Genomic DNA, 27,995 nt, shown 5'->3' on the forward strand with positions numbered 1-27,995 from the left:
CAAAATAATGTAAAATAATTTTATATTGATAAACTTTCTATTTATCGCAGATATGATTCTTCGTTCATCGAATATTCTACGTCGCATAACCAGGTAAATATTTCGAATCGATCGAAAATCCTTCCTTAAAGCTTCGTGAACTACGTAAACAAAGTTCGGTACCTGTGATAGGCAAGGGGAAGCGGCGCGGTGTCGCGCGGGTAAAGAGGAAGGTGGAAAAGAGAGAGGATAGTGGTCGGAAAAAGAGAAGGAAGGCCAGCTAGGATGGTGGTGATCGAGTCCGGATCCGCGAGTGGCAGTTCACGGCTAGTAGTGAGCGCACAGTCAGTCAAGTCATTCAGTCGGTCGATTGTAGTCAGTTGGTGGCAGAACTCGCTCCGCTCGCGGAGCTGCGACATGTTCCTTTCGTATCTCGGTTCGCATGAATACTCTCAAATGTATTGCTCAACTTCTCGTCGACACGGCTACGTTACGATTTATCGACCAGCACCGTGACCGTTTTCTCGATCTTTTGCACGTTCTTTCCTTTAATCTTATTTTCACCAACTCGTTGTTGGCTCTGCGCAGTGAAGTCGATCGATGAAAGTGCAAGTGGCAGTAAGGTCAGTGTGTGCGTAAGGACCTTCCTTTCTTCCGACTTGGGATTAGTGATAAAGTGAGAGGTACGTGGCGACCTTGAACAGGATCTCGAAGAGGACCTCCTCGAAGAGGTGACAGTCTGGAGAAGACGGGAACGTAAACGTAGCCACGGATGGTTAACGTGAGTATCGTTACGATATAATTTTGTACCTGTAGCTTTCTGAATATAGAAAATATTTATGTATATCTTATAATTTCGTTTAAAAATATTTTCTATGATAGGAAAATAGAGAATAAAAGTTTTACTTTATCTTATACTATTATAAAATTATATTTAAAAAAAACGAAAATAAGGATTGATTTCACTTCTTCAAAATGATAATTTATCGATAAAAGAATTGTTGTGTATAATAATCATTACATTCAATGTTTCATAGAAAAAGGAATCGTTAATTTTTATAATATAATTCATTGAACTCTTCATACTCTTTAAAAATGTAGAAAGGTCCCCGAGATTGATTAATAATTAATTGAAAACGAGCATTGAATGTAATAATTTTTAATTAAACGTTTTTATATGAATTGTTTAAATATTTCTTATTTACAACGATTTTGACAAACGGCTTAAATATTTAATTGCATCTCGCGTTACCTCGCGTCCAATTTCGACGTAATGTAACAAAGGCCATTAAAAGAGACTGGAGAAAGTAGTTGTTGGCATTACTTATGAAACCATTCACACCGTTTCCTTCCACGATGAAAGAAACGAAACACGAGAAAGGGGGATAGCCGAGGGTTTTGTTTCAATCGCGTATGAATGTAAACGTTGAGACCTCGCGCACAATTGCTTCTAGTTAACATTTTCTAGTTTATGAACACCTGGTGGACGGAAACGTAGTTAACATTTTACTACGAGGTGGATCCATTTTCTCGGCCCGATAAATCGCAATCTTTCGGTGAAAAGAAATTCTTCGTTTTTTCTCCACACTTCGGTAAACATACTCGAGGAGGAGGATACTCGTGCGCGCCAAGATTTCCCTCCTAGTAGTAGGTCATTATGGAATTTCTAGCGAGGTGCGCCGCTAGAATGTGACCAGAATGATTTCTTCGCGTGAAAGTCACCCCGGACGGAATGGTACACCGAATCTAGCTAGTGAAATGGAAACTATTTGATCCACGTGGAATGTGAACGTAGATAGGATAACTGAGGAAACTTGTGAAAAAAAATAGAGGCATACTCATTCAACGATTCGAAACAAGCATCATATATATCCTTCGAGAAAAAAATTATAACATCGAATCTTGTCCAATTATATTGGATAATCTGATAATGATATATTATTAGATAAAGTGAAATTCGTATAATTAATATCGTCGATCGTTTCGTTAAGTTAAGACATACATAATATAAATAATGAGTTAATATTTATAAAATATACGTTAATGCTAACAACATTCTATACGTTAAAGTTCAATATTTTTTAAGCTATAACTAGAAATTCAGGAAAATATCACCTCGCTGTTGTATAATTTACTCGTACAGGATACGTGTTCTGTAGGTATTTACATAGATATGTACCGTCTAGACTCATATCACGAATACGTTTTCCAGTAAAAAGATACGAAACGTTGGTCTGGGGGAGAGAATATCGGCAGGATAATGCATGCGAAGGAACGAGCGAAGAATAGCGATTTCTTTAACACTGTCCACGACTTGGAAACATATATATATATATATATATATATATATATATATATAGATATTTTAACACACCGAACACGAGCTTTCGTTTACGTGACTAAATGTAATTTATCCTTTAAGCTAAAACGCGCCATGTTTTTGTTTCCGCTTCTTCAATTCTCTTTCGATTAATTTTGACAACAGGATGCATTAAACTCGTGTGCATCGACGCTCTTGACATATAACAATATATATATATATATAACGAAAATTGTATAATTCGTCATCCTCTCGTGATTTTATAATTTGTGTAATAAAACGAAATTGTGAAATATTATTAGTGTAATTCAGAGGTTCTCGAATAACGATATTTCATTTTTTTTTACATTCAATAATCACAAGATATAAATTGCTATCTCTAAGATATTGTTTTCACTTTTTTTTTAAATTATTATATTTTAATTGTAATAAAAATTAACTACATATACTATAGTTTAGATTCGCACATCTGTATATCTTAATGATACCAGAATTTAATAACAGTATACACTTATGAAAGATTGAAAACTTTTGGTATAAAGTTAATTTAATTTCCATGTAATTCCAAACAGCAACATTCGTATAATTAAAAATATTACAGCGAGCCAACACAAGTTTTGTATAATTTTTATCATTTAATTCTAATCTTCGATTTCCTCGCGTATTTTTTTTCCGGTCGAGTTCCACAGAAATGTTCTCAGATTTTCATCGTAATTAACGTCTGACGAACTTCAAATCATCGAATAAAATTTATATTCAGAGATAATGATTACTCCAGATCATTTGTTCGTCGCGATCGCGACGATAATTTTTCTTCGCGAAAGGAAAAAAAAGATCCACGTATCCGATCGAAAGTGATCTCGCATTCTTCAAAATCCTTCTCTCCGTTCTTCTTATTGTGATTTCGTAAGTTGAACGTACGGTGCCCGCATACGATTACGATAACGTTGACAGTGGGCGGCCTGCTCGTAAGACAATGTACTACGCGGCCCTGGAATATTTTTTACTTTCTCGAACGCCCTCGCCCACATCCGTGGCATCGACACTTTTCCATAATACTTGCCTGTGCTACAGCAACCGTATCCCGCTCGACACATCCCGCATATTCTTCGTTACGTTAGGTCAGTCTGTTGCGAGTTATCATACTCCTTATGGAAAGGAAAAGATTCTTAGTAAATATTTTATAAGCAATTCTATATTTATACGTTCATTTATCCCAAGCTTCGAAGAATTTCGAAATTTGCAATTTCCATATCTTTGTGAATCCTAAATTCGTTATAGTTATAATTAATTATAATCGAAATAATTGACAAATTGCAAGGTTCGTGTAACGGATGAATTATCGTACATACAAATGTGTACACAGCAACACAATGTACAACAATCTGTCTCAATTCTCTAATTGAAGAAGAAGAAGGAGGAGGAGGAAAAAAGAAGAAGAAGAAGAAGAAGAAGAAGGGGAAAAATAAGATATGTTCGCAACAGCCCGTGTACTTACATACCTCGAACTCGACCGACACGTTCCTACCATCACGAGATTCCCTTGCCTCGAAACCGGGTCTTCTTCTCTCCACGACCTCGAAACACACAAATTACGAAGGCACGAAGCAACGCGTGCGTACAAGAGAGGCAATAGAGGAGAAGACCGGTCGTGATCTTTCTCGTCGTCGTCGTCGTCGTCGTTGGCCGTCGTTCGTCGTCGCTTTACCCTAACGAAAGAAGAAGAAATTCTTTCCTCGGGACGGGTAGAAAGTCCCCTCCCCTCCCCCTAAGTTGGAGCGCTTCCGATAGCTTGGCCTGGCCTTAGACTCCGCTTCCTAGAATTTACGACTCCCTCGACTCTCGAAGATATTCCTTCCCTCCCACGAGGGGAAAACGGGATTATAAATTGGAGGGAATCTCTTGGTTGTTGCAAGATTTATTAACGCGTTGCAGCCACGATGCTCCTCGCCACGTCGCGTGCTCCTCTCTCTTGAAAAGGGAGGGAAAATTTAAACGAAGTCGAGAGTGGAAAAATTTTACGCGAGAATTTATTAAAGTTTCTTCCTTATTTGTGATTTTTATTAATTTTATTCCTTGAAATTTGAAGATAAGTTGAATTTCTTCTTCTTCTTCTTCTTTTTTTTTTGTTTTTTGGTAATAATATTTCCGTTTCTTTTTCTAGAGTGAATTTATGCGTGTAATAAAGTATATATATATAAAAAAAAAGGAGAATGATTTCTCTAAATTATTAAACTTTGGAAATTTTGGATTGCTGTTTTTTCGAGATTGCGACACGGAGAGAAAGCGTTTGTAGAATGTTCTCCAATATTAAAAAAATCAATTGAATAAGTTGAATAATAAAGTTGGTGGATATATCAAACGTTGGACGAAAGTAAAACTTAGAAAGCTAGTTTCCACGATAGATTGTTCATAAACTTGTGTGAAATTATTTTTAATTAAGAAATTATTGAAAATGTCAACGATTGACAACGAATGAGTGAAGGAATGATTGAAAAAGAAGAAGAAGAAGAAAAAAAATTAGGAATAGAGAGGAGAGAGATCAAGGACAGGATTCACGAGTCGAATCTATATTCTTTGACCGCAAACAAGCGGATTAAAAATGGTTGGCGAGCCACTAAATCACGATGAATCATCGTTGAATTTTCTTTAAATCACTGGCGTGGATAATGGTTGGCAATATTGTGAAAAGTGGAATTGCGATTTACGAAATAGAGAAAGGAAAGGTTTGTGCAAAATACGATTTACACATTTCGAATATTTGCGATTCGTAGATTAATTTATTTTAGAATTCAATTTCGCCTATGGAAAAAGAATTTTTTTTAATGTAAATAGTTCTACTTAATTAAAAAAAAATAACCTAAAAGTTAAAATTTGTATCAATTCCAATACTCGAAAAAATCTAATTTGTTAATTTTATAACCTGAGAAATTTATTATGGAAGAAAGGGATTTATAATTGATGAACTTTTCGATTCGATTTTAATCGAAAATGGAGGTAAGGAGCAACAACCTCAACCTCGGAATCAGAAAAACATTTTAGAGCTCGCTGTCGATGAGAAGAAACTCGACTCGTTGGACGAGTCCTCGTAAATCAGATTCTCTTCAAGATGAAATTAATGTCAGTTAAAGAATACCTTCGTTCCAAATCGGCCACAAGTCGAATAGTAAATTAACAATCTCTCTCTTCGCGAGGAACACGATCAAAAGTATCGTCGAGGAGTATCTTCATTATGATATCTGGAAATCTTATTTGCATTTGCATCGCTACGCAGAACGAACTTCTCTTTAATGCTGTGAAATAATTTCATCGAGAAGTTCAAATACTTTTCATTCGTAGACGAAAATTTATCTTTACTGCTTTAAAAGATTCAAAAAATTCTGGAATATCTATATCTTTACTATAATAATATAAAATTCTTTTATTAGATTTTCAAGAAATCTAAAAAGATTTCAAAATACTTATCGATGTTTTCATTTATTATCGTATTATATAATTCCTTAAGTTTGAAACGTATTTTTCTTCGAAAAAATTTCAGAATGGAAAAGTTTACAAATCGGAAAAAAAAAAAGAAGAACGTTAAATTTGAAATTTATTTTATCGGCAAGGATCGATAGAAATCAGAATTATCGAAGTTTGTTGTACAACGCATAAAAGAAGAAGTCAAGGTTTCAGTGTTAAAGAACATTCTTCGAAAGGTCGTTCAAGAGAGATCTCATCATAGCTACATTTATATCATAGCCGCATCTCGTTGAATCACGTCGACATTTCAATCGTTTCTTTAATCCTTTTATACTCGGTTAACAATCTCTGAAAGTTTTTCCCATTGTGGTTTCTCGACACGGGGATTAGCCGCAGGAATGATGTGTTCGTAATTATCGAGCCATTCGCAATGGTAAATCCACGATCCACCGAGAAACGGTAAAAGCGGCCGCATGCGCATTTAACACGCGTTGTGATATTAAATAATGTTCATTGAAATTAATATCGGTTAATGAGCGGATTAGAGAGGCAAAAATGTTACGATGAGGCAACGTATATTCTATCGTAAAGAAATTATACGTAATATTTCACCTGTGCGCCTTTATGTCACTTGCTACTAGCCATTAGCCATAAAAGAAATATTTATGTTTCACATTTCTCACGATTACACAAAATTCCCATTTTATCATGAATAATCCGTTTAACCGTTTAATTTTATTAATCGAGTAATTTTTAAACTTAAAAATATTAAATGTACAAGTTTACTTCTTTCAAAGAAATTGGACCTTTCTTAAAAAATTTAAAAAAAGAAGTCTATACTATTTTTTCTAATTAATTATTTGTAAAAAAAATTACAACAGTCTTTATACATTACGATCGAAAGAATTAAAAAGAAATTGTAAAACCGTCACAAATCGTTTCTCACCCAGTTCCACCGATCCGTGAGTAATTTCATCGCAAATCGATTAGTCATGTATAAATAAGCGAATCGTTGATCGTTCATCGAGTCAAGATCCACTGTCATAACGCGCGTCTTCTGATGTCACGCGTTATCTCCTCTACACGAACCAAGTGTCTATATCTACTCCCCTCTCGGAATCAGGAAGTCTGTAACTCTAACGAACGAGATACGCGTTCGTAAGATCTTGAGCTGACTTTTCCAAGATAAATCGTTCGGATAGCCGTGCACCAACCGATGTTAAACGTTTTGCATCTACGACGACGATGATGATGATGCATAGAAGAGAGAACCAATGGAAGGAACCATAGCGGGGGACGAAATGCGTGGAGGAGGATCGAGGCTCGTGGTGCTTCTCGATCGTCGGGACGATAGCGTTAAGGCGCTTGCACAAATTTCCGGTATTTGCCGAGGGAGTGGGAGCACGAGCCGGCCGGTTACAGGTTGTTTCATTATCGTGCGAGGCGATCTCGTAGAAGGTAAAGCGGCCCGAGGAGGATAAAGAGCGCGGCCATTTAGAGCCCCGGAAAATAGGCGAAACCATCCTCGTTCGAGGATGAAATTTCATCGTTCTCCCTCGCCGTTTCCAACTCTCGAACGTGAAATTCTAAGCTATTCTCGTAGTATTCGCGAGGAAAAATATCGGGATTTTTAATCATCGACGATGAATCGGTGTAAACGCAGCCTAAAGCGCGTAAACTGGATTTATATCTCGGAGCCATGTTTCGATGCTAAATTACAAGTCGCGAGTGCTTGCGAGCAAACTTAATTACAGCGAGGGGAAGATTTATGGAAAGTTTAACAAAACGGTTCAGATTTATTTCCCTCGAATCGTTCGAAGAAAAATCGTGGCTTCGATTTTCTTACGTGCGTGACTAGTTTTCGCGTTCGAAAGGGAATATTATATTATCGTGGGTTGTTAAATTATAATCAATGGGCGATTCGAGGCATGAATACGAAGTGGCGAATAAATAAGAAAGGTGTTCCTATTCCTAGTTCTGATTGGTTCCCGATTTCGAAACCAAGTAAAAATTCTTGTTAGACACCGCGGAAATCCTGGCACAGAGATATCCGGATACGATATATTACCGGTTATGCAACCCTCCTGCTGCGGAATCTGCGCGTTCGAACAGGAAGTGGTTCGCGAGAAGGCGGAATCGCCTTCGCTTAACGAGTTTACCAGATATATGAAACGATTATATTCCGCTTCCAGGTGCATTTCGATAATGAAACGTCTCGAATTCGCTCGTTAAACGAAACGTTTAAGCGTTTTATATATTTACACGAAGGTAAGAAAGAATGAAGAAATTTGTATAAAGAGCACAATGTACTCAAATCAGGAGAAAGTATCGAGATCGATGGATAGAAACGAGAGTGATTTTCGAAATTGCTGATCGTTTTTATACCCAGAATTGAATTATGGGGATAATAAATTTTGAGAACGATCATAAAGATTGACGTTACGAGATCGATTATATAAATATTATACGGTATGTAATAAATTAGTTAGTTGTTTTATATGAAAAGATGTTGAAATTTACGAATTCGAATATTACCACGTTTTCACATTTAATGGTTATTTGTAACGCGAGAAAGCAAAGAACGTTCGTCTCGTTTATACAAGCATTCAAAACTTGGTCAACGGGTGGTGAGCGGCAACTATATACACTATTGTTCTTTCAATCGTTAAACAGTGACACTGGATCCCTCTCAAAGAAACATATTCTCTATGACAGAGAACTAGAACTAGAATAAACGAAAGCGAGCGTTTTTCTTTTTCTTTCTTTTCCAGATAATCTATACTCCCTTTATTAAAATTCTTATCAAATATCAAATTACAATTTTATCAAGTTACATCACACCTATCAATTCAAATCCAATTTATTCCTTTCAGAATATTTTTTGATTCCTTCGTAAACAAATTTATCTTTAATTATTTTAATAATAGAGATACATTCTTTTAATGAAAAAGATCGATTAAATACAATTTTATAATTTTACCAAAAAAAGAAAACAAATTTATTCGATCACTCGATAATAATAGTTGCTTGTACGTAACATCGAAAAACGAACTAGAATAAACGAAGACGAGCGTTTTTCTTTCTCTTTCTCTCAGATAATTTATAATCCTTTTATTAAAATTTTTTCAATCCAAATATCAAATTACAATTTTACAAGTTTCGAACGAAAATTCTGAATATAAAATTTAAACAAATTTATCTTTAATTATTTTAATAATAGAGATACATTCTTTTAATGAAAAAGATCGATTAGATACAATTTTAGCAAAAAAAGAAAACAAATTTATTCGATCACTCGATAATAATAGTTGTTCGTACGTAACATCGAAAAAGGAACTAGAATAAACGAAAGCGAGCATTTTTCTTTTTCTTTCTTCCAGATAATTTATAATCCTTTTATTAAAATTTTTTCGACCCAAATATCAAATTACAATTTTACAAGTTTTAAACGAAAGTTCTGAATATAAAACTATTTATTCTTTTCGGAATCGAATATTTTTTGATCCCTTCGTAAACAAATTTATCTTTAATTATTTCAATAATAGAGATACATTATTTTAATGAAAAAGATCGATTAAATACAATTTTACAATTTTACCAAAAAAAGAAAACAAATTTATTCGATCACTCGATAGTAATAATTGCTCATACGTAACATCGAAAAATGAACTAGAATAAACTAGAATATTAAAATTCTTTCGATTCAAATATCAAATTCGATATAAAACTATTTATTCCTTTTAGAATCGAATATTTTTTGATTTCTTCATAAACAAATTTATCTTTAATTATTTCAATAATAGAGATACATTATTTTAATGAAAAAGATCGATTAAATACAATTTTACAATTTTACCAAAAAAAGAAAACAAATTTATTCGATCACTCGATAATAATAGTTGCTAGTACGTAACATCGAAAAGGAACTAGAATAAACGAAGGCGAGCGTTTTTCTTTTTCTTTCTCCCAGATAATCTATACTTCTTTTATTAAAATTCTTTCGATCCAAATATCAAATTCGATATAAAACTATTTATTCCTTCGTAAACAAATTTATCTTTAATTATCTTAATGATAGAAATACATTCTTTTAATGAAAAAGATCGATTAAATACAATTTTACCAAAAAAAGAAAACAAATTTATTCGATCACTCGATAATAATAAATAACTTCAACTTGCTCGTACGTAACATCGAAAAAACGTAATTAAAAATCATTTGCACGATTACTACGAATTTAGAAGAGAGGGAAATATTCAATCGGCCGAATACTTACATGGAGGAGGAATGGAAGGGCTATAATTTATCGGAGGAGGGCGGGCAAAGGGTAAATAACAGATAGAGATCCATACATGGTCGCGTTAATCATTTCCGACACGTAGCACGCGCATCCCGCCGAGGAAATCCCGCACTTGTGAATCGAACCCCAAGATAGTCGGAGGAACGTCGGAGGATTACCCGGCAATGACTCCTAGAAGAAATTATCGGTATGAATCAACAAACTATTAAGGATAATCTTGGATTATTATAGCGATCCGCTCGGTCTTTGAATTAAAATAATACGACAAGCGATTCCCCTGCATTTATACGAACTGATATATGTATATCTCCTTCCACCTTGCGGAGACATGGTTTCGCTTCGAGGATTTCGCCTACCTTGAAAACAATTTCTTTCTCTCTCTGCGGTTGCATCGAGAATTGGTAAAATTTCCCAATGGTAGAGGAATTTTCGATTTCGTTCCTGGCTGATTGACTTTTGTTTTTATCCCACGATTTATGCGAAGGATAATAAGCATTATTAACCTTAAATGAATATCTGTAATGGCAGGTTTTCGATTCGAATTAATATCTTGTCTTAATCTTAAAAAGAATCTCTACGATTCTATACATATTTTATTCGATACATGATTTATTTCTCGGATATATTTATTATTAATTTTATTAAGAATTATTTTATTATTAAATAAATTATATTGTGGTTTTAAAATTAATTGTATTAATTGATTTATATATAAAAATTATTAAAAATTAAAGTAAAATTATAATTAATAGAGGATTCTGAAACAATAAATGAAAGTTTTATTCGGAAATTAATTCTAGTAAAGATAAATATAAGTGCCAGCTATAGCGGTTTATAAACTTGATTTATAAATTAATTTTTTCTAATATGAATTTAAACTGTAATATTAATTATAATTAAATTTATTAATTTTAGGTGAAATTTTGAATTAATAATAATAATTATAAATAATTTTTTTTGTCATTAAAAAACTAGGATTAGATATTCTATTATAAAAAAATAATAAATATATTAAGTTATTAAATGTTGAATCATTAAAAATTAAATAATATGGCGGCTTTTTATATCTAGTTAGAGATGTTTGTCGGCAATCTTCAACGATATAACGAATGCGTGTATTATCATTCGTCGAAATGATAAAATAATCGAGCGTTAATCGCGATGAGCAACAATTGACGATGCGTAGAATTCAGTGGAAGTTCGGAAATGTTCGGCGTGCGAGCAAGGGGGATGAAAAATGGAGCAGCGCATAATAGAAGGAAGGAAATTAAGGTCGTAGTGCACGAGGTTGAACAGAAACTCTCCTTGCTGCGGTATCCCGTTACGGCGTGCAACTTGCCACGACCGCTTTGCCATCATCGGAGGAATAATCTTGAACGGTGACACACGTTTCTCTTGTTAACGGCGAAGCCGCAATCGTTTTACCTATTCCACGCCGTAACTGTAAGGTGATAATTGATCGCGTGTGCCGATCAAAAGGAACGCAATCTGCGATAATTCACATATACCGTTTCCGTTAATCGAGTTTTACTTTTGACGGATAACCTAACCAATTAGGTCGACTCGCGATATTTGGGAATAAAAGAGAAATTTCTGATACGCTTTCGTCCTCACACTTTGCGTAATTCCGCGCCGCGTTTCCAGATTTTTCAGAGCGTTTAGTTACACCAGTTTTAAAAGGACTCGTTGAAAGGACTATGCGAACGAGCATGTGGAATAGAAAAAAAAAAAACGATCGACGGAATAGAAAGTGCACGATTAGTCATCGAGGACGTAAATACTGAATCACGTTCACGCCAAGTGTTTTCTGTGGTTTCGTACATGTAAAATATGCATGTATAAATATATTCTTTGGATGTGTTTAAAGATTGAAATAAATATACAAAAAAAAAAAAAAAAATGTCGCTTGGAAATTAGACGAATTAACAGCAAACGAAACAAAACTTACTCTGAATCTTTATAATACCTGTAAAATTTCTATTCCCCAATTATCGTAATCTAATATAATTTTCCAATAATCCATATACCCATCGTAGATATAATTACCATAGAAATAATAATATCGCGATATTATTTCTAAATTTCTTCTCTAGTTGATCCAACACATCTGCCATAAATTCCCTCCACGAAAAACGTTATCATCTCGAGCCACACCTTTCCTTTCAGAAAGAACGTTTCCAAGCCAGTGACACGCCGAGATTAGAAATTACCGGCGATAATTTGCGTCCCAAGTTGCCTTCCATCGGGGCTAAAAACTGAAATTCCGGAAAGGCCGGGAGCAGGAATATGTACGGAGACCGCGCGACTCCGGATCGAAGGATGGTCGGGAGAGGCGAAACCATAAAGGTGATCTGTTGTCGCAAGTTTGCAAGAGGCGGTTGGCGCGCTTCAAGGCCGCGGGAGAAGCAAGCGTGAAACTAGTCCGACCGGTACGAGAGAGTATGGTAGCTATTATACGGGTAACGTGTATAGTGGATCGGAGAGAAGTGTTCGGTTTAGCGGAAGGCGAAGTCGAATAACCCGGCACGTACAATGTAAAATCTCTCTCTCTCCCCGTGGTACGTGCCAGGGGCATCTATCTCTGACGGAATACCATGCCGCTGCTTGCTGCGCCTTCATGCTTCCCTTCGTCGGATGATTGCAACGCGGCGCGATGCTGGCCGTGCAAAAAGAAAAGGGGGGGAGGGGAGAAAAAAGAAAAGAAAAAGGAAAAAATACCGAGCAACCGGTAATTCTGTAAATAAAATGTGGTTTCCTGCGAAGTGAACTCCGATGACCGCTTCTTGCGACCGTTTTTGTCCTTAAATTATGTTATTTTTCAAATGGAAACTTGACTCTTGAAATATACGGGTTCTAAATGAGATTGCGGATGATTTTCGATCAAATGTGAGTTTGAATCGAATGTATACGATCAGTGGATCGTAAATTATTTGAGTTTCGTTATTTATTTATTTAACCCGAATAAATAAAAAATAAATAGGTGTTGGATTGCGAAAATTAAAGTTTCGAATTGATGTTAATTCAAGCCAAGTTCCGGAATGTTAATTATTCACGTTTGGTCGATTCTTTGTTCAACAAGAATCGGTCAAGGCCACTAATCTGACGACGAATCATGTTGCGAGTGATCAGTTTCTTTTATTATCTTGTTACAACGTTACACGATTGTTGAATGTATTCTTAAAATCGTAATGGTTTTAAATTGGAGAAGATAGTACGAAGTAAAACAGGATCAATTTTGAGAAATATATCATGCAACTTCTTTTATGATTACGAAAGAATCGTAGATCTTCTAGATTTTTGCGTAGAAACGACATTGGAATCTACAAGCGCTTGAGTTGCTCTTCATTATTGGCCTATCAAAACAATTACCTTTAAACTGGTTCACGGAATTAAAATTTATCAACTGAATCATTCTTCTGGTATAACGTGTTACCTGAAACACGATTGAACAAAGATCTATTTATTAAATTGATTTAATAGTGAATAATTGAATAACCTCGGTTGTCATTATTATACACATTCTAAGAAATCGATGTAATTATGAGAGCTTCAAAACTTTTGTGAGCATATAGTTTAGAATTAGTATTAATTTCAGTGCAATATATGATCGTGTTGCTATGCGATATGTTGATAGATATATCATCCAATAATTTATTCAATTCTCTCAATATAAATATTATTGCACATTTAATTAAAATATCATTCTCAATTGATTATTAAATATACAATGGAAAACGCATTTAATTAGGGAAGACGTTAAAAAGAATGATAAAGTTAACAGATTAGTATGATTAAATATTTAAGTGTCATACAATCATTATAGAAAATAAATACAAAGCCTGAAATAATAATGACCATGCTCTTTTTCTACTTTTTGTATTTTCGTTATCACATTTTAATTATCATAGTATTTTAACTCTGTACTATGAAATTTTCTCTGATAATATTATCAGAAAATAATATTTTTACATATATTTTTAAAAATTAAAATGAGTGAATTGCATACCAATATTCTACTCTAGATCCATATAATTATTTCAAGAATAGAAAGCGTAAAATAATAGCACAAAATAATCATTGAAACGATCATATTCTTATTCTATTGCAAAAGGGACAAATTCAAGAGACAAATACCATATCTTTGTTAAATAGACAATAGAAAAGGGCGCACCTTAATCCAATATGCCAAGCTATAATCGGTATAGCAGAAAACCGTTCAAATGGTTCCAATGTGGAAGAGTCTCAGAGGCATTCTAATTAGCCGCTACGCTGTAGGGACTCGTTACGATCTTAATTGGTGCACTGGATTGTTCCGAGGACAGGTTAGCTGGCTGGTTGGAACAATGGTCAGAACGTGGCGGGCCAACCGATATAATTATGCGTTTCGCAATCATCGTGACGCTTTCACGAGTGTATGCACGCATGCGCACACGCATGCGCATTCTCTCGCGTTATCGCCTACACGAGGTGAAAATGTATTATCAACCGCGTGGTTGTGAAATATAATTGCGGTGACACTACTCGTTCAACCACGACAAACATCCTCCTTTTGAACCTGCAAATTACAATATTAGCTAGTTCGTGGGTATCTTCCGTGACGAAGATGATCTTCAGTAATAACAGACGGATGATTCTGCCGAGGGGAAATCGACGATTCGTTAGGATTCGAAAGCGTTTACTCTTGCACGGGCCAGCCGAGAGATTGTGTTTTAACGCAGATCTGCAGATCTAGGCGAAAGAAATCATATTCGAGAGAAAGAAAAGTAATTCTCAGTAGTTATTTTGGCTTTTATAATATATCATCTTGTAAAAAATTGATTGATAGGTATTGATAGGTATATTTTATACTACATTATACTATATACATAGATATACGTTACTTGATCGACAATATGGCAGAATAATAAGATAAGTTTCGATTTCATTTACCATGCATTAGTATTATTTCGTTAAACTTGTTTGAATGTTTGAATTTTTATATTTCAATTTCATTTTTCATAATTAGAAAAATTGCTGATATTCGAAGAAAAGCTTTAGTACGTACAAACGAGAAATTATATACATTTAAAATAATTTTTTCAAATTGAGAAAATTTTTTTCAACGACGAAAGACATGATAGAGTCGTAAATAATCCAAAGGATATAGCAAATATAAAACGAAATGTGTCTATTTATTAGCTATTAACACATATTGTAACATAATTTAAAGCAATTATGATTATAAACTATGAGTCGTCATTTTTTTTTTTCACGCTCAATGATTATCTAAAAATATTTTCATTTGTCCATAGGAATGAATTTATTTGAGGTTATAAAGGGAAACATCGTATTCGAAGTAACGAAGTCTTTCAGCCAGGAGAGAAAGTGTTGACCTCGATACAATGGGTTTTCGATGAAGTCTTGAAACGCGTTATCACATCCTATCGAGGTCGTAATAATCGTTTTTAATGCGCTTGATGTTCGTCGGTGTTATCTTACGTAACATAAAAACGTTGATCATGTCGGCGATAGAATATTAATACATATTTAATACAAGCAGCAACGTTACGAAGGAATTCTATCGTGAAATATATAATCGTGAAATAATTAAAATAATAATTCAAGTATGGAGAACTGTACTGTTAGTTTCTCATCTTTCATACGTAACTTGTTGCAAATGTTAATTAAGAATGCAATATACTGATCCAGTTGTGTTAATAGTCTCATTGTAGTAATATCAACGAGAAATTCTCGAAAGGGACAGTTACATGGCAACGTGAATCAAAGAATAGAAAGTAAATATTAATGGACTTGTAAAAATTGTAGTAATTAACTAACTGGTTGGAATTTTATTGTTATAGGACGTAATGAGCGAGTACGAACGAATCAAGCGTTCGTGCTTGAAACGAGGTGAATTATGGGAAGATCCAGAATTTCCAGCGACGCAAACCTCGGTCTTCTATCATCAAACACCTCCGTTTCAATTTCAATGGAAGAGACCAAAGGTAATTTCTCGACATAATTACGTTTATATGAATCATATTATCATTATTAATCGCATTATAAGAGTAATATTTATGTGAAAAGCATAATTTTCAATTATTGTGCACGACTAGTTAACATCATCTCTACCTAGTTCACATAACCTCTCCGTTCGTAGAATTCAAGCGAAGCAATTCTGGATTGTGGTACCTGACATAGAGAACTTGAGACTCCGTAGGATTTTAGAATTCTATTAGAATTTTAAAAATTTCAATCGAGACCTTATGTCAATATTCTAAAATTTAAAAAAATCACAGCCAATTCTATAATATATAATGAAACTGTAAGTTAAAAAAATTCTATACAAATTTCAAAAAATTTTATTCTTTCCTGACATCAAAATTTCTTTTAGTTTAACTTTCTTGAAGTTTAGTTTTTAGAAAATTCTGCTTTTTATGATTCATTAGGTATCTCTATTGAGATTTCTTGTACTTAATATATGATTTTAGTCCAAGGATAGATATTCATTTTTTAACATTCCATGATAATCTCTGTCTCTCTTGAGACTTCAGAATTTAACATTAGATATTTGCACAATTCCATAATCTCTCTGTTTCATAACTTTATAAGATTTTCCAACAACATCTTATTTCACAAGTACAGTGTGCTTCTATATATATTTAATGATTCTGATATTCCTTATCATGTAATGATCCATTAATTCCAAAAAATTTGTAACTGTTCATTCGAGCAATATATCATTATTGATCTGATCTATATTCATTTACCATCGAGTAAAGAGATCAGTGGCATTGATTCGCTTCAGTTCCAACAGAACGGAAGAACGGGGAATCTGAAATCTAGGAACCGTAACGACAACAGTATGCAACCTTGACACATAGTGCGTGTCTTTGTCATCTTCGTGCTTATGATCACATAGTAACATTTTTACTGTACATGATGTACTAACGGTTTTTTTTTTAAATTATCATTATAACAATTATTCTATTAATATATACAAAACATAATTTTAAATATAGATATTTAATTTTTATTCAAATACAATTTTTATGAAGATCCATCAAAAAGATTCATCATTTGTTCATCATCTTCTGGAATCTTTAAATATATAAGATTATTAACAGAATTCTCACAGAGGGATTTTTCTAAAATTGAACAGGTACAGCTTTTTGTAAATTTATTTGAATATATTAACAATTTTTACTAAATATATTTTTATTAAATATTAAAACAATTTAAAATAATTTAATTTAATTTAATTTAATTAATTTATTATTATTTATATATTAATTTATTACAATTTAAATTAATTTAAAATAGCTAACAAAAATTTTGGAAGGAAAAGTTTTTTTGCTGCTTTGAAATATTTAATTGTAACATCAAAGTTACCTTGCTTATCTTAAAAATAAACGCGAGGATAATTTTCAAGGGATCAACGATCCGATAGATTAATTACGCAGCCTGCACGACGAACCGAGAAACGAGAATAAGCGTAAGGTTGCCTACGCGTAACTGGAGCCTATTTAGCCTTTGAAACGAAACATTATGGCTCTCCTTGTTGCGTATAATGATCGTAATAAAAGCTACTGACATCGGCTGGTTTCTACAACAGTGTCGACAATTGCGTTCACGCAATAGGTATTACGTGAGACGCACATTTACGTGTCACACTTTACTGCGACCGGAAAGGATCGAAGGTGAGCGTGACGAGAGTAGTGAAGAAGAACGACAGGTTAAATATTCTGTATTGAAAAGAAAAATCGTCGATGAAAAATAAATCGAGATGAAATTCTATGACGTAATTATATTATATTATAGATACATTTTAATTTGTTTTCTGAAAGTTTGTTGAGTAATTTTTAATAAGAAAATCGAAAAAGGTTTGAGAATAAATTTTTTAAATTTAAAATTTAAAATTTCTCATTTGATAAAATTTATTATTTAAACATCAAACACTGATAGAAAAATTTGATTTGTAGTAGAAAAATATGAATGGTCGAGCGTTTTTGTATAACAAGAATCGGAAGTAGAAAAAAATTGGACGAACGTGGCAATGAAAATATAATCGGCATTTATGGTATTTTTCAGGATTGTAATTATCCATAATTAGCGACTATCTGTCATGTAGCGTTAGACATTCCAAATCTTACGTCACTTCTTAATTATAAGAAATTTCTTCTTCCGAAACCGGAAACAAGGTGGAAACAATTTCAGAGATGCGAAAAGGAATGAATAAAAAAAAACGACACCTGTACAAAAGTACGTTCTTGAAGGTTTCGACCAAGCATAGAACTCATTGCGAATCGCATTCCAAGTCTGTCTGGGAATATTTATCCGTTGTGGAACATAAAACGTTATATAATCAGCCTTTGTTCCATAGTTGAGGATGTAAACTTCTGACAAATTAATACTGTAATGCAAAATAAATTTCTTAATTGCTTTAGACTTTTCTTACGATTTAAAATTGCATAAAACTTCCAACTAATTTTAAATATTAATACGAATAAGAGAATTAGTATTTATGTTTTAAACATAATGAAACATAAAGGGGATTTACATCTGAAACTAATAAATAATTTATGCTTCGACGAATAATTTTTCTTTTCTTTTGTTTTTTTTTTTTTTTTTTTTTTTTTTAGGAATTATGCAATCGTCCAATATTCGTCAGCGATACACCAGCCCAGTTCGATGTGATTCCTGGAAAAATGGGTAAGTGTAATACAATTTTTACTTTTCAATTCATATTAGTGTTATCTTTAAAAAAGATAAAATAAATATAAAGAAGAGAGAAATAATAATCGGAAGAAGCTATTTAATAATTCCATCTTATTCTGAATTCCAATGCTTAAAATATATACGCTCGTAATGTGATGTGAATCATTTCACCTTGGTGGAAATTAAAATGGATTTCTCGATGGAAATTAAAATATAGATATATTTGTTGTATTTTATTTAAACGCTTATCTTATATGTTAAATTATTATTATAAATAAGTAAGTTAATAAACATTCAATTCGAAATATTTTTACGTCGATTAAATTTATATTTTATTTTATTATTCTCCGCTAATATTGAATTTCGATTTTACCAGAAGAAAGTGACGAAGAATCACGCTCTACGGTTCACGTATCCGTGTGATGACATCTTCCAGGCACTTTCACATCTTTCATTAACTCCAACGATTATAATATTTCCTCTTGAACGCTGATGATTATTATCATCGTGAAATACACGAATCAATACACGCCGCGAGTCAAGTCTTTCTATGAACGACCTCGAAATCGTGCAAACCCTGAAAGTGACTCCGGTAACCTTTGAGAAACGTGGGAGATATTCTTGCGGATACTGTGGTACAAAACTGTTAGAACCAAACGATTTTCTTTCAGCCACGACATATACGACCATGTACCGATATAATCGATATTCCCGGCAATTTAATTAACGAATAACCGAACTGCGGTATTGTATGATAATCGTACACGGTTATCTCGTCTACATTTATTTTTATATCGCCTTGAAGGAATGTGGAAGCCAGTGGAATATTATTTTATTTTTATCGATACTCAAAGCCATTGTAAATTTGAAATACCATATTTCAATTCAATAATATTATTTCTGTTATTAAAAAATATTGAAATTAATATTTTCATGCCAAGGATCGTATAAATTTTTAATCAAAATCAAAAATCAATTCTATTGAATAAGATTTATAACTTTGTTAAATGAATAATAATTTTCATGGTAAGGATATAAATTTTTAATCAAAATCAAAAATCAATTCTATGGAATAATAATTAAAAATATTGGAATATCTTTGCAGACATAGAGATAGAAATTGAGACTTTGCTTGGTAAGATTTCTATTTTGGAAAAATGGTGGGAAATATTCGCAAGACAAAATTTCGACACAAAGATATAAAATAATATACAATTTGTAATTTTATCCCACTCTTGCACGTGTGTTAAACGGTAGAGATTCTCGGCAAGCGTGTTTCTATCTGACCTGTCGCATCGCTGTCGACGAGTTACGAGTTACGCCAAGTATAGAACGTGGAACGCATCGCGGTCTTAATCTCCGTCTCGTGAGGAGACTCGTGCGATTCACGAGCATCGTGGACGGAAGTCGAGCGATCCGGGAATTCGTGCAAACGCGTGTTCCCTCCAAGGCGACGCAACACCGTGTCCCGTTAGTGTGCATAAGCATGTAACAGCATGCGCGACCGAATGGGATTACCATGACACGTGATCATTTCTTTCTCGACCTACATTAAGACGATTCAAATTGCTCTCTGTTACGAAATAAAGCGAATATAGTGAGTATAGTGGAAATGTTATTTTTTTAAAAAAATAAGTATTGATAGATTTTTTTTTTTCTTGACTACACATTTTAATGATGTATCTCCGAAATAGTGATTCCAAGTTAGTTAAAACAGGATTTGCAGAGTGATTCTGTATTTTTTTCTTATACAAATTGATTAATTTTCGATTAGAATAAACTTTCAATAATTTTATATGTGAAGATAGACAAAAGGATAAATATGAGAAAATTAATTAATTCTTTGCAATATATTGTGAATTTTTCCAAAAAATATGATAAATAAAGTGAAAATTTAAAAGTTCAAGATCATTACATATAATTCTACGATCTCGATTATAAGAGTTATAGAATTAAAAGTTTGCAGACATGAATTCATTCTTTTTATTTGAATAATCAAGCCACTTTTTTTCCGCTCTACAAGCGCTGACATACATGTTTACGATCAAATGAGAACAATGCAGGATGACGATGGTAACAATTATTCGAATATTTAATATATCAAGCAATCCTGTCTAGCGCGCGTGAAAGTCGTTAAAATAAAAATTACACGTATCTTAATTAATAATTATTTTCCTACGAAAGCCAACCCATCACGTCCACGTGATTCGAAATCCCCCCGAAATCGTCTGTCATTGCACAATGTGTTTGCAACTCTTGACACCAATGTCAGTATTGATTGTCAGAGTATCATTCGTTGGACGCAATTACAACACGCTTTCGAGGGTGGATTATTCCTCTAACAGTTGTCCAAGCTCGACGAAACGATCGCGTCCAGTAGAAATATTTGTCTGAAAACTGATCCTTGGTTAGTGATCTCATCTGTAATCGTTTGAAAATCGGGACTGCAGTGAAAGTGGATCGATGCATATCTTGGAATAGAGAATAATTAATCGGATCACTGGTAAATGACCGATCGCCACGTTTATGATAATTCTCGTCGACGTCTCTCGATTATCATCTTTCAGAGAAACGATCATCACGCGTGAATGAATTGCGAGATATTCTTCCCAGTGTGTCGTAACAACTTTATTTTTTTCCTCCGTTCGAAAAGAAAGTCAAAGGTAGTTTCTTCAACGATAAGTTATTTATGGAGAATCGTAAAAATCTTGTTAATGGATGATGATGTTTTTAACATCAGAAATATCGAACACATGTCAGATTGACGAATTTTTATTTTTCCAATTACTAATTTTTTCAGAAAATCAAAATTTTACATACGGGGAGAATTTCAATTTATCCATCGAATTTATCGATTTTCTATCCGATTACTGGATTCTTTTCTGGATTTTATTTTATGGATGGAAAATATTTATAATTTGATTTGTTCGTTTCGAATAAATACGAACGTGAGATATACGTGAGGTTATGAATAAATCCGCGAGAAAGAGGCGTTAAAGTTATTCGATAAATTATGGAACAGCTCTAATAAACTATGTAAACAGGCGAAACAGATTTGTAATGTTCAGTCGATGTCGTAACTTCGTGAGAACATTTTCCTCGATCGAACGACGACGATTCATTACCCGGTCAACTTTCGTTTTCGAAATGTGTAAATCGTCGATTATGCGTTGAAAAACTTTTTAAATTTTAATAACAGGGACGAGAGAAAAGAAAACGCAATTTTTTTTTCCTTTTTTCTGATTTTATATAAATATTAATACCCTCTTACTTTCGATCATTATTCAGCTATTTTCTGACAGCTTCTGTTTATAATAGAATGAATAATTGCGACGAACAATGAAGTTGTATTCCTCGTAACTCTACGCCAGATTAATTAACGATAACAGTACCCATAACGCGGAACGTACTTAACAGAAAGTTAATTTGAATCGCAATTTGGTTCACTTTATATATATCTATATATCGATCTCTCACGTGCGATGAATGAAGAACGGATATAAACGAGAACGTTCAGTTAATAATTTACCTAATTCGCGAAACAACGTTTCCCCGTCCTCCATTATTTACCGCAAACCGTTTTAAGTCTTCTTCTTTAAAAAGAAATCGATATACAAGAGTTCATTCATATTCAGTAAAAGTTAATTCAATAATAAAAGAATAAGCTTGTTAGACGATCTCTTATATCATTTTCACTTGATAATACTATTGATCTGTTTAAATAAAACTGTTTATTCAATAACAAACAGAGAAACGAAACGTATAATCGTTTGAATAAACTCGAAAAATAAATTTTTTAAATTATTATATAACGTGTATTATTCATTAGAATTAATACGATTTATTATTCTTAATATATAGAGAATATATAGAATTAATACGATTTATTGTTAAATTCAGGTGACAAATGGCTGGTCTCCTGTCTGGGAGTACTTCACCTGAGCAAAGGGCTGTTCTACAGGGTGGTGCCAGCTGACCAAGGATTTGGGAACAGCGGAGAACCGCCTGGCTCGCCGACGGCCGAGTACGCCGGTGTATTCAGGTTCCGTTTATGGTGGTGCGGCGCATGGGTCGAAGTTCTGGTCGACGACAGGCTGCCGGCGATTCACGGACGGCTAGCTTTCGTGCAGAGTCGTCACAGTGATCAATTCTGGCCGGCTCTTCTGGAGAAAGCGTACGCCAAGTGAGTAGGAAGTGGTTGAGAGCGCTCGGTTATTTGTCCATCAAGTGATCGGCCGCGCATGAGATTCTTTCTCGCGCTTGCCTCCTGTCTTTCTTGCCTTCCAATATACAGGCTCAGGGAAGAGGAAAGCGAGATGTCAACGCGCGAGATCTGAAAGAATTTTTCTTCTTCGGAATAACGTAATTATAATTACGTAAAAATGTACTTTTTATCGTGCGACTATTATTTCTATTGTACCTTTTCTTTTCTTTTCTTTTCATCTTCTGATAAGAAGAAACGTAAAGTCTAAAGTTTTTTTTTTTATTATTCGAATAAATATTCTCCATTTTGTTTTTTCGTATTTATTTCGTTCGAATACTCGTCGCGTAAAAACGTTGATTGTAATATGATGGACTTGAATGGTGGAAAACGAGTTTTGAAAAAAACGCGTGTCATAACATCGAGATGGGATGTTATAACATCGAAACGGCCAATTGATCAGTTTCAATCGAATCGCGATTTCGCGTGGGCGTATTATAAGGTGGTGGTGTATCTGGGTTCATCGATCGATCCTCGTGGTAAGGTCGATTCTCGTGCTAACGTCCACCTGATGAACACCCACGCCACCCACCCGAACTTACAAGATTGGCCGTGGTAGCCATGAAAGTTATTTGCGTATTTGCATATCCACCCACTGTCTTCCATTCTCGAAGAAAATTCGAAAGTCGTCCGATCATCATTCTGATTTTCCATGCTTTTCGTACGAAACGATGTACGAAGAGATTCTTGTTCAAAAGAAACAACATTTTTTTTATTATAATCTCTACGAAATTATTCAATCTTGTATATATCAAATTTCAACTTGTTATCACGTAAATTCTTTCTTAAAAAAATGTATTCAATTTCTAATAATCGTTCGCTCGATTCAAATTAACGAGAGAGAAAAGAAAGAAAGGGGAAAAAAAGGAAAGAGAAGCGACGAGGATCATTAATAGATAACATAAAACTTATGAACCGCAACGTCGCAGCAATTTGAAAGAGCCTAATGAAAACGCACAAGTTCGTCATGACGTTTTAGAAGATACGATCTGTAACGAAGAGGCGTGTAATCAAGCGATTCGCGGATATATACTATAAACGAAGCGGACATCATATCGTAGAGGCGAAGAATTTATTCCCGATGTCTCTCTACGGAGAGCAAGATCTACGGAGCGGATACTTTGCCGCGAGGAGTATCAAGGCGCGCGCGAGGAAGATCCCTTGCGCGAGCGTGGAAGAGAAGCGTTTACGCGGACGAACGAACGATGACCGGTTTTGCCGAAGGTCCTTGCTCCTCCTCTTAATCTTTCCGCTGATGACCGTTTCTCCTTCCTTCCTCTCTCCTTCACCTCGTTATCCGCTTCTTGCTCGCCTCCCTTCTTCGGCTTCTCCTCTCCGTTTTCTTGCCGTCAGGGATGTAAACCCTGGGCGTTGCACTTGAAAACGGCCGCAACGTGACGGCCTCGGAGAGGAAGACGACCTCGTGAGTGGCAACGAAAGAAGAGCAGAGGGATCGTCGATAAGAATCGCCGAGTTTCATACCTCGCTTTCCTTTTCTTCTTCTTTTTCTTTTTTTCTTCTTCTTCTCTCTTTCTTTCTTTCTTTCTTTCTTTTTTCTTTCTTCTTGTTTACCGAGATCCATAGCCGTGACAAATTTCTCATCGACGATAACGCGATATTTACACGCTCGTAGCCTACGTGTGCGTGTATCGTTGCTTTATCGAAGCTGAAGAACGCTTTTGATATTGCGCCATTAAAGATAGATAATAAAAAGGATTTTTTTTCTTTCTTTCTTATTTTTTTTGTTCTAGGTTTTTAACAAAAGAAATTTCAATCTGTTCAAATCGTTTTTAACTAGATTTAAATATTTTTTTTTCCTCGGATTTTATATTTTATATCGAAGGATGAATATTATTGATAGATCATTTGAAGATCAGCAGATATTGCGCCATTAAAAAGATAGATAATAAAAAGGATTTTTTTTCTAGGTTTTTAACAAAAGAAATTTCAATCTGTTCAAATCGTTTTTAACAAGATTTAAACATTTTTTTCCCCCAGATTTTATATTTTATATCGAAGGATGAATATTATTGATAGATCATTTGAAGATCAGCAGATATTGCGCCATTAAATAGATAACAAAAAGGATTTTTTTTCTTTTTTTTTTATTTTTTTGTTCTAGGTTTTTAACAAAAGAAATTTCAATCTGTTCAAATCGTTTTTAACGAGATTTAAACATTTTTTTTCTGGATTTTATATTTTATATCGAAGGATGAATATTATTGCTAGATCATTTGAAGATCAGCAGATATTGCGCCATTAAATAGATAATAAAAAGGATTTTTTTTCTTTTTTTCTTATTTTTTTGTTCTAGGTTTTTAACAAAAGAAATTTCAATCTGTTAAAATCGTTTTTAATGAGATTTAAACATTTTTTTTCTGGATTTTATATTTTATATCGAAGGATAAATGTTATTGTTAAATCATTTGAAGATCAGCAGATGCAAGTCTTTTATCTATGCTTTTCATAGATACTTTTTTTTGAAATTATTAAAAAAAAGTATTTTTTATATATATATCATCATTAAATGAATAATTAATTGTCGATAATATTTAAGTGTCTTGAAAATATTTAGAAAATGTTATTGTTTATAATATATTAATCTTTTTTAAAACGGAATGCTTCTGCTTGTTTCTTATATACAGAAACTGGAGATTTGAACGCCTGGATAACGCGAACGCAGCATGACTTAAAGAGTCCTACTTTTCATTTAATTTTTATTTGAATTACACAATTACAAAAAAAAAAAATATTCGTAAATATATCGTGCTGAAACTAAGAAAATTTTGAAACAAAATGCTTATTCTTAATCGCGCGTTCAAATATTGACCAACTAATCAAATACGATTCATCTGAAATATGATTTCTATTACTATTAATTAAGTCATTTTCATTGCGACGTAAATACGATCGAGTCAAATTTTTAATCTTTTCCATTATTTTCCATTATTTTCTTTCTTTCCACTCGCGAAATTTCGAAATTCTCTATTTTGCATTGCGCATAAGTTTAGAAGAGGAATAGTTGCAGCGAGTACATCTATTTAACGGTCGAGAACACAGCTCGTTATAATTTCATCATCAAACGCGTTCATCTTGCGTCACAATGGCGAATATGTGTGCACGCGTAACGAGAAATTGTCGTGGTTGTGCCGAGTTCTATAAGGAGAAAGCAGAACAAAGAGACCAAACCTTATAACTTGCATCACAAAATGGCATCACGAAAGTGAAATAATATCGATTGATACATTCTTACGTTTGTAACAAATCTTATACGATCACAATACTCCAAGTATATCGGATTAAAAATGATTAATATCATTAGATCTAAATTTATCTAGCATTATTCTCAAATTTAAGTCGATAATTTAAAAATGACACGATTCTCGAATTGAAAAATGATCGAAAGTCGCGAGAACAACATTTAATCAAAAGTTAAACAAATCTATATATATATATATATATATATATATATATATATATATATACGTTTTTATTAATTTCTAAAGACACGCGATTTTTCAAGCGATTTACTTTTCGATTTGTTAATTCGATTCGCTCGATTAGATCCATCGAGAAAAATATATATTGTGATGCACTGGTCAACAACTTCGGCAAAGGAATCGAGGTCGGGATTCATTAATAATTGATAATGCGTTGTTACCTCTTGATGGCTTCCGTTCGACGTTGAATGTACGATGCAGTCGATTAATGTTAAATCGTTTGAAATCAACTGGTACCCATAAATGATTGTGATGAAACGATATTTCGCGTTTGTATATTGTAATGCACTTAACTTTTATGCCAGACAACTCGCGGCGGATTTTACGTTTTATGAGCAAATATCGAGAATCTTCAACGATATTATCATTAATTTTCAGTGGAAAACTATATCATAATCTTAAAATACAATTACAATAGTTAAGCTAATTGCTGTTATTAAATGTGATCATTATTTTGAAATCGCCAAAAAAAAAATATTCTTCAAATATAAAATTCTCAATTAAAATATTTCTCATATTAAATATAAATATAAATCTTTCACATTAAATTGATTTCTTTTGAGTATATCTTTAGAAAACTAATTGTTTGATTTTTACACGTTTTTACACTCATCATTTTACAAAAGTTTCAATTAATTAATCAATCTGATTACTAAATGGTTATTCGGAAATGCGATGTGTCATTGAGTTATTAATCATCCCATTTATTTTCACTATTTATCTAATTACAGCAATAAAATGATCTCAAAATTTATATTATATACGAACCGTGTCTAACGAAGCTTTTTTCTTTGCATTATTTAACATTAAAAATTTACAATTTTATAAAATTGATATTATCTAGCTAACAGTGAATCGAAATCGAATTCGTGTTCTAGCGCAAGAAAATTCCCGTTTTCGATATGATAAAGCCGATGGATTTTGTGACAATATCAAATTAGTATTCCGTGCGTTTCAATTCAATGCAAACGCACAAGAGGACACGTTCTCCAATCGAGAGAATCTCTCGTCGATGGCACACTTCTTTTCACGGGGAGAGAATCGTTCATTGGCCGACCTTTCATCTTTCACGATAACCCTGTCGCGCGGATCGAATCGATTCGGAACGTACGGTGAATCCAAACTTAATAATCTGGCATTATAAATAATATTAAAATCAGTTAGAAAGCTCATACGTTCACATGCCATCGCGTGCATAGCCAGCGAAAGAATTATGCTGGACGCGATTTCCATTAGAAACCATTGCGCATGCGCCTGATACACCTCGAGCGAAGAATCGCTAAATAACGCATTATGCGTACACTGGTTAGTCCTACGATAATACCACCAATTATTTTGTAACTGTAACTATTTCGTGCAGTAATTAACGTGTTTTACGATCGATAAATGATACGATTTGATTCCTTACTTGTAAGCGATAATATATAATTCTTCATTACATTAAAAATAAAGTATAAGTAAGTGATGTAACAGAAG

At 33.6% G+C, this 27,995-nt stretch overlaps 1 protein-coding gene and 1 long non-coding RNA gene across 4 annotated transcripts in view; one reads left to right on the forward strand and one right to left on the reverse strand.

Annotated features, from left to right (window-relative positions):
- Positions 1 to 293: 293 nt before the first annotated feature.
- LOC724568 (calpain-C) overlaps positions 294 to 27,995 on the forward strand; it is a 32,653-nt gene continuing 4,951 nt past the window's right edge. The window contains exons 1-5 of one of the 3 annotated variants that reach the window (XM_006565487.3): positions 14,544 to 14,824; positions 15,353 to 15,835; positions 15,902 to 16,045; positions 18,683 to 18,752; positions 22,659 to 22,941. In XM_006565487.3, coding sequence (XP_006565550.1) covers positions 15,908 to 16,045; positions 18,683 to 18,752; positions 22,659 to 22,941 — 491 coding nt within the window. In that variant the 5' untranslated portion in view covers positions 14,544 to 14,824; positions 15,353 to 15,835; positions 15,902 to 15,907. Of the gene's footprint in view, positions 761 to 14,543; positions 14,825 to 15,352; positions 15,836 to 15,901; positions 16,046 to 18,682; positions 18,753 to 22,658; positions 22,942 to 27,995 lie in introns of those variants that run through there. The other 2 variants (XM_006565486.3, XM_016913247.2) reach the window with 2 other exon arrangements.
- Positions 9,932 to 14,426, reverse strand: LOC107964771. The gene is made up of 4 exons (XR_001703784.2): positions 14,233 to 14,426; positions 13,431 to 13,494; positions 10,418 to 10,577; positions 9,932 to 10,232 (listed from the first exon to the last, which is right to left on the reverse strand). It is a non-coding gene; the product is annotated as an uncharacterized LOC107964771 (long non-coding RNA).

The sequence above is a fragment of the Apis mellifera genome, linkage group LG7 (genome assembly GCF_003254395.2).
Source record: "Apis mellifera strain DH4 linkage group LG7, Amel_HAv3.1, whole genome shotgun sequence".
NCBI classification, from domain to species: Eukaryota; Metazoa; Arthropoda; class Insecta; order Hymenoptera; family Apidae; genus Apis; species Apis mellifera.